The 8,128-nt window shown below is 42.0% G+C and overlaps 1 protein-coding gene across 3 annotated transcripts in view; it reads left to right on the plus strand.

The window, feature by feature from the left end:
* Positions 1 to 1,049: 1,049 nt before the first annotated feature.
* Positions 1,050 to 8,128, plus strand: part of ADK (adenosine kinase) — a 277,815-nt gene continuing 270,736 nt past the window's right edge. Inside the window, exons 1-2 of one of the 3 annotated variants that reach the window (XM_027700146.1) lie at positions 5,770 to 5,776; positions 7,974 to 7,982. Coding sequence is in view for 2 of the 3 variants with exons in the window: in XM_027700143.1 (XP_027555944.1) it covers positions 1,065 to 1,081 (17 nt within the window). In the remaining variant the exon portion in view is untranslated. Of the gene's footprint in view, positions 1,082 to 2,114; positions 2,135 to 5,769; positions 5,777 to 7,973; positions 7,983 to 8,128 lie in introns of those variants that run through there. The other 2 variants (XM_027700143.1, XM_027700145.1) reach the window with 2 other exon arrangements.

The following is an 8,128-nucleotide window of genomic DNA, read 5'->3' on the forward strand; positions in this document are numbered from 1 at the left end:
GCGCGGGCGGCCCCGCCGGGCACCGGGCGCACGTGGAGGCGGCGGCGGGGCCGCTCTGCCCCGGGGCCGCTCTGTCCGGCCCGGCGGAGCCCGGGGCCGCCGCCGCGCAGGGCACCTCCAGCCGGGGGGGGCGGTGCGGGCCCCGCTGTGCCCCCGGGCGGGCCGGCCCGTGCCAATGGGCTGCCGAACACCCGGACGGGGCCGCGCGGGGAAAACCAGCGCTGCCCGCGGCGATGGCCCCCGGCGCTGGAGCACAGCCTGGGCTGTCACCCCACGTGCCTCCCCTTTGGAAATAAATCTCAGCGAAATGCCCCGGTTAACACCCGTGCGGGGGTCTCTGTCCCCGTTGGATAGGAATTCAGTTATCTGAAAATCCACATTAACAGTTACATTTTCTTCAGGACACGTGGAATATTTTTAAAATGTTTTCATGTTGTAAGAATCCACGCGATTTACTATGCTTCCTCATTTCAGTGATTGCCATATAATGTCACTGTCTGAATCCCATGTGACTGATGGCCTGCACAGACTCAAGTCATTTATTTTTAAACGTCATAGCAGAAAAATATAAGGTTTCTCAATGCAGGATGCATGGGCAAAATGAGCGCTCTGATTAGTGAGAGCTATAGAGCAGCTTTTGTTGGTGCAGTTTGAGGTTTGTTTTCTGAGGATTATTCATACATGAATATAATTGTAAGATAGCTGATTTCCTTCCAAGTATTCAGTGTGCGAAGAGGATTAATGACATAAGGCTTGAAAGGTCCAAAATTATCTTGGCGATAACTAATAACTTGCTCAAATATAGCATAAAAGAGATGTACTGTAGTACTGACATGAGAACAGTCCTTTTTGGTACTGATGTCCTTACTGAAAGAGCTAATCCTGTTAAATTTGTCAAAGTCAGGGTACTTACTTCTTTGGCAGCTGAGTGACTTTTCAAGTTTAATAATAGTTGACAAGCTAAGATGCAGATAGTGGAAGAGGAAAAATGTAACTGAGCTCTGAAAGCAAATAAAGGGCAGGCAGCAGGATAAGATTGGAGTCAAAGAGCAACAACTGTCTCCATGGACCTTAAAGCAAGGTGGGTCAAGAAACGGGCAACTGCAATGTTGCTATTTATAAAGCTTATTAGGGGAAGTGGCATTTTAACATGAAACATGAAAAAAATAAGAAATTTGAGAGCATTATTGGAGTACTGAGTTAAAAATTTAAAGGTTGTTTTACAGTGAAATGAAAGGCCATGGTGATGTGCTCCAGTAAAAACTGATTAAACTGAAAATACTACTTCTGCAAGGCATGATAAAACATGAGAAACGTTGATAGAACTTGTGTAATCTAATTCTGTTGCAAGTCATTTCAAGATGAAGTGTAAATAGACCCCAGCTCTGTTTCATAAGAGGAGAAATACCATGATTAACTGGTGATCAATAAAATTAATGTTTGTTGCGGGCCACAGGTTGAACTTACCAAGCTGATGGTGGTTGGACTAGATTTGGCAGACCTCAGCACTCATTTGAATGTAGTGGTAAGAACGTGTTTGGCTTAATGCTGTGGTGGGACTTAAAAGCCAGTACAGAAAGTACCAGAATGATGGAGGTTCCATGACTTGGTTGTTTTTGTAATAAGGATCAGTTGTTAATGCAAAGCATTGCTACATGTGCTTGGAAACACTTAACCTACGGATTAGAAGTGAAAAATCACTGGAAAATTTTGGGAGCTAATAACATCGTATTTGTTATAGCAGGAATTGGAGGCGATTGTAGAGAACAATTCCTTGAACATCTAGGTCTGAGGCTCTCCAGCCTCTTCAGAAGACCACGTCTAATGGATTCAACGAGGATGGTCATGTACTTTATTTATCCTCCTATATGGTATCAACCCGAATCTTTCCTGTGGCTACCATGAAAACTTTAGTTTAGTATAAAAAAATGATATAATGACATAAAAAAAAAATCTAATTCTACTTTGCAACATAAACTGTACCTCATCAACAGTAGCTAATATTTCCTTCCCTTCTTTTTTTTTTGTCATCATTTTCTCTCTCAAAGTGGCACCACAGAGGTTTCATGGATACATACTTTTGACCCTTTTGATCTTTTCAGACAAAGGAAAGCAAATATTGCTCCCTCATGAGGTAGGCAAAGCTGACCGGGTTCATGAAGCTACAGTGGTTTGAAAGCAATATAGGCTGGCTGGCTTTTGCCACCCAGTGAGCAGCACACAAAGCCCCAGACCCAAACTGGGGTTCCCAGCTCAACAATGCGTTGTGCTGACATTCATCTGCTGGGAGGCAGGTTTTGCATTGTCTTTATTGACGGGTGCAAATCCCCACTACAAACCGACGGGCTTTAGGCGAGGCCATTAATGTGTGCTGCCTTGTTTCGGGCTTCTGACTGCATCTCTACTGTGTGAAATGGAATATCATTGTGTGTGTGTCAACTGTACTGTTTGAACAGAAAATAGGCTTGCAAAACTGCAAACGGCTTGTCACTGAGTGGCAGCATCAACTTACTAGAAACATCATGAGGTGTTACTTTACAGGAGAATTACTAAGGATTTGTGTCCTTTTATATTTGGTTTTGTATTGGAAGTCTGTGAAAACCGCAACCAGACTTCTGCTAACAGCCTGGTACAGTTACAAAAGAATTTGGACATTCTCTGTAGAAATGTTTGAACTTACATGTACATGTCTGTATAGAAATATGAATGTTCATTTTTTTCCCTCTGCACACAAACTTGTGAAGTCCCCTGTGCTGCATTATGGCCTTCTGGCTGTTCTGCAGCTGCTGTATTGATTGAATAGTCATGACGTGGCTTGTTGTTTGAACAAATCAGTTTATCTACAGTAAGACAGTGTAAGCATTGACTTTCACAAATACTTTATCCTAGAAGTACAAAGTACAATATTCTTCTTCTGTTATTATTAGACATCTCTTTCTTTTCAGAATAAATTATCCAATGCTCTGCACATAATTGTTATCTAAAGCAGTCCTTTGTCATTACTGTTCCACCTATATTTTAGACAGCTTGATACTAGTGACTGTAAAAAAATCACTAATTTAATGCATTTTTAGTTTTTTTAATAAGCTGACTTTTAATTTAGCTCATTTCTTCATCAACGCTTTGCAAATGGAAGAAGATTCTGAATATTTTAAATTAGCTGTGACAAAGCTTTCAGTTAGAATATAGTAAATTGTTTTTCTTTCTCTTTTATTATCTCTTGCTTTTTTTTTTTGAATTTCACCTTGTTCCCCATTTGTATTCATTTCAGTTTCCATCTTCATGGCTTATAGTCTTCTCACTTTTCAATTTCTTGTATCTGCAAATACAGGTTAACTTTTTTCATGTCACTACTCTTAACGTCCTCAGTACAAAGTTCTGAAACTCTAGCACTTTGCTGAGTTTGTTCCCAGAATTAAAGCAGTTGAGTTTTTCTTCAGAGGAATATTTAGACCCCCGTAGAAATTAGACAAAGAAATACTTTTGAAGACACTAGCAACAGACCTTGCTAATTTTGCTTTATTTAGGGCATAACAGCAGTAACCTTCCCTTCCAAGTTGTCTTGACAGAAATATATCCAAAACTGGAATGACTTGCAGTGTGGAAAGTACCTAGCTCTTATAGTGCAGGCACTGGTTTCCATTGTTCAGATATGTAACTCTCAAATTACTGTTCAGGTTGACACGTGTCTTCACCCAGCCTCTGATGTAATCCTGTGGGATTTTGCACAGCATGTGTCATGTTTCCATAGTTTTGTGTTCTTGTTTTGGAGAAGCTTGTTAGGGTGTTTTCATCCTTTTAATTGAAGTAAGTCCTTGCTTTACTGTAAAGCAGTATGTAACTTGAGGAAAGAGGAGATCGTGGGAAGGCTCTTTGTTCTCTGGACCACAAGCATGGCTGGTGTCTCTTTCTTTCCTTCCTGCAGCCCACCTGGCCAGTCATACTGAGGAGCAGTGATGGTTTAGACATAACAGCTTTTGCTGATATCCTGCAGGAATGGACACCTCTGACTTGCTGTGCTGCCGCCCTGAAGTCAACAGGACTAGTCCTGTCCCTGGGGCTGCTTGCAAGCTGGAGAGGCAGTGCAAATAGGTCTATTTCATCTTGGGTCTTGAAGTTCCTGTGATTTTTATCTGATGTTTCTGAGTTCCTTCTTGTTCAGCTAATGAAACCGTTTGTGCAGAAGTACCTAATTGGATCTACTGATATTGCTTATAAACAGACCAGGAAGATGCCCAGAAAAGAGATTTGAGTGAATGTAGAATTAGTTGAATATGGTGTCAGTGTAGCACTCTGAAATTCAGTAGAACAAGACCTTTTCTTACTCTGCTGTTGCTGAGGCATATTTCATGTGGAAATGTTTGAAGCAAAACTCTAGCTTGTGATTCAAGGTTGTGATATTGAATTTTAGTAGTTACTTACGCAGCCACGGTACACAAATATTTCACAAAACCAGTTTCAGAAGCAGGGAATGGGTTGCTATCTAAAGGTCATTAATTAGTATTTGCTGACACTGTATTGGAAAACCTTATCCTCTTGAAAAAAAGTAAATTGAACTTGCAGATACAATGTGAACACTGTTTTTTTCAAGGCTGTTCCTTTTCTATTTACATAAATTCCTTCTTAGAATATCAATTTATTATTTATATAATATGTATAATAGTAGTGTAAAATATTATTATTTATATAATATCAAAGCATTTGTGTGAAGGAGAGAAGTCTTTGGGTATTACTCAGAATTCAGGGAAGGGAAAGGGATTTTTTCCATTTTGAACTGTAATCATTTCCATAATGATTGTTTGACCACAGTCAAAGCTGTTCCGTGCTTGAAGGGTATGGTAAAATAAAGCTACTTGCTGGCTTTATGCTACCTTGGGATTTCATTTACAGTGAAAGATTGTTGGGGGTTTTTTTCCTTGTACATTCAGTGCTACTAAGCAGCTGTAACTGTCTCAAGGGCTATGCTATTTGATTAGAATAAGATAGAAAAAAAGTGTAGCTCTCTGCAATATACTGAAGACTTAGCAGATTTATAGACTTTCCTTTGCTGTTATAGCTAAATGGTCTGTGAAGCTGCATGAAAAGAAATGCTATGATGTTATCAAATTTTAAAATAATAAAAAAAGATTTTTAATACTTTGCAAGTAGAACCCATACAAGAAAAGAACATATTTTATGCTGCAAAATATTAAAATCTCTCTGTAGAAAAGTTTTCAAAACAACAACTGTTATAGTAAAAAATACCTGCAAGCTCTGCAAAATATTGTTATTGAAAGAGAATTTGTGGACTTGCTGCTCAGTAGTCCCGTTTCATAATGTCTGCTGGGGCTGTTATGTAAAAGATCATCCTTCTGCCTTGCAAAGATAGAGTGGGCAGTTAGTGAAGATCAACCTTAGTTTTGTACTTCGAAGAAATTGAGTGAAATATAGGGATTAATGGAGAACTCTTTGTTTATATATTGTAAACTGGATGATTTATACCAAATATTTGTGGTGTAAAACATAACACATTAGTCCAATGCTAAGGCCTAGATTGCCTATATCTTAGATACACAAGTTACAAATATATGAAGTGCAGAGTTTCATGAACTACTTTGATAAAGTACAATTTTAAATGTTCTCACGTGCTTTCCTGTTGTTTTATCAGGTAGGGGTGCAGTTCATTTTTCTTTCATACTGTGCTTGAAAGGAAACATTGTGAAATCACCTGAGGAATAGTTGTTCATCACATATAGAGAAACTCACATTGTTCTCTGTTGTGTAGGAACAGAAGCAGGTGAGAGAAATTGTGGCTAGACTGATCAGGCATTATATATTTTTACATGCAAAAGCCGTGAATTTCATGTTTGTCTCAGGGTTTTCTGAAGCCAAATCACTTGAAGGCAAGGTCAGCTGCCCCATGCAAGCAGAGGGAGTTTGGAAGGTGTCAGGAAGGCTGCCTAGCGTGTACACGTGTGACTACAAGTCAAACTTGTGGCACGAGCATTAGGTTAATCTATGAATGACCGTAAGTGATAACTGACCGTTTTACCAGGGATACCCTGGTTGCTGTTTCTCCACTTACATGTCAGGATGTCTAGAAATTCCCTGGCAAGTGATCAAAAAAAGGATGATAGGTGGTAGTAGGGGTAGGTGACGTCCCGAAGATGTCAGTAACAATAGAACCTGTGGGTATGTGATAATACAAGCCAGATGATTGGGCACTAGGGAATAGCTGGAAGCTTATAAAGTGCTATTGATAGATGTTTTTGAGGTGTCATACATGCTATTTTGTGAAAAGCTGTTAAATTTTCCTAGAAAAACTCTTGCTGAAGTGGTAAAAAGTTAGAAACGTTTGATGGTACCTCATTTGGACTCTGTAGCTTAATATTTGTAATATGCAGCTGTATGTTGCAAATTACTATAAATATAGATTATGGTACAGTATTATATCTATTTTCCTCTACGTATCATTATGTGCTTGTTGAAGTCAGGCAATGATTTATGAGGGAATCTACAACTTGATTCTTTTAAAAAATGGTTTTATTATTTAGAATACAGCGATGAAACCAACAAGACCAAGCTGTGTTATATAGTTATGTAACTATAGTTATATACAATAACAGTAGTTATATAACTGTTGTTATATTTGCCTGTGATGGGATCTCCTCCTCCCCCCACCTTTTAGGTTACAAAACAGAAGTTTGGCTGTTAAGCACTGAAATTGTCAAACTAGGGATAATAAATTGTTCAACATGGATCAGAGGATACACCCATTATATATCCAGATACAGTATTGGCATTTCAATAGAGTTCAAAATCCTCCATCAGGATCTGAGGACCCTGTGTTGCAACAACAGTAAGGGCATGGATATGTTTTCCACTCCAATTTGACTTTTCAGGACCCCTGACACACTTAAATAATGAGAATTTTGTGGTGAGTTCAGTAAATGATGATTATTTTTTGAGTGTCTAGTTTAGAGAACCTAGGTTAGTCCTACGTCAGATATTGAGCATAAATTTTCCTATTTTCTTCATGTGACTGTAGGTCCTTGAACATCATGAACATGTCAAATTTTGGCATCGTCTCATCTGCGACAGCAGAAAGAGTTGGAAAGTTTGGCTTTAATTTTTCTGAGTACAATATTCCCATTTTGTAGATGGAAAGGAAGGGAAACTTTGAACTAATAACTGCATGATTAGGAAGCTGTAAAGTTTAAATATTTAGTTAGAGGTGACACAGCAATACTTAACAGTGTGGGATTCACTTTTGGCAAAAACAACCTATTGACCTCAGTTTCATGAATCAGTGCTTCTGGTGCTGGTTAACAGAATAAGTGCCAAATATGCACAGGGTGGCAGTAACTTTGACAGCCAAATGAGGAGCAAGAATAGAAACCTGGCTCTACCGAGGCTTTTCCTTTCTGACACGGCAGTTCTGCCAGAGTGTGGGGCGAATAAGGAAGGGGGTAGGCAGCGACGGGCTGCCCTTTTCTGCCCGTGTTGCCCGTGTCTCCCCCCGTGCCCTCTGTCCGGCTGGCACGGAGCGCACCACAGGTGTCCGGAGGCGCTGCCGCAGCCCGGCCGTGAGGGATGTGCTGCGCGGGGCTCGTCCGCCCGGAGGAACGAGGTCACCCGGGACGGCTTCGAGTCTGACCCAACGCACATTCAGATAAAAGGAATGCAAACGCGTTCCTGTCAAGTGTGCAGCGATCGCCGATCGCGTGTCGGGACTGGGTCAGCCCGCAGCCGGGCGGCCCCGGGCACAGCCGGGGCGGGGGGTCCCCTCGGGAGTGGTTCCCACGGCCCCGTGACAGCCGAGGGGCAGCGCTGTCAGGGGCTACGCTGGCCATCTTTACTGTGGGCGGTGCGGCTGGAGCCCCGCACCTCTGCGCGGCCGCCACTAAACTTGGTGTTTTGTTGGGTTTTTTCCAATTGTCGCTGTCGCCCTCCATCGCCTCCCGGGCTGGGAGCGGTGACAGCGGCGGCGGCAGCAGCAGGAGGTGTGTGAGGCGCGCGCTCTCCGCCCGTACCAAAGATGGCGGCCGGGGAGCCGGGGGTGCCGTGCGGGCGGCGCCGCTCGGTACCGGGCGCTCCCGCACCGGGGCGCGGGGCCCACCGCCAGCGCCCCGCGGCTCCGCGCGCCCCG

This window comes from Neopelma chrysocephalum, unplaced genomic scaffold (genome assembly GCF_003984885.1).
Source record: "Neopelma chrysocephalum unplaced genomic scaffold, ASM398488v2 Primary Assembly neopelma1_143, whole genome shotgun sequence".
Classification (NCBI taxonomy): domain Eukaryota; kingdom Metazoa; phylum Chordata; class Aves; order Passeriformes; family Pipridae; genus Neopelma; species Neopelma chrysocephalum.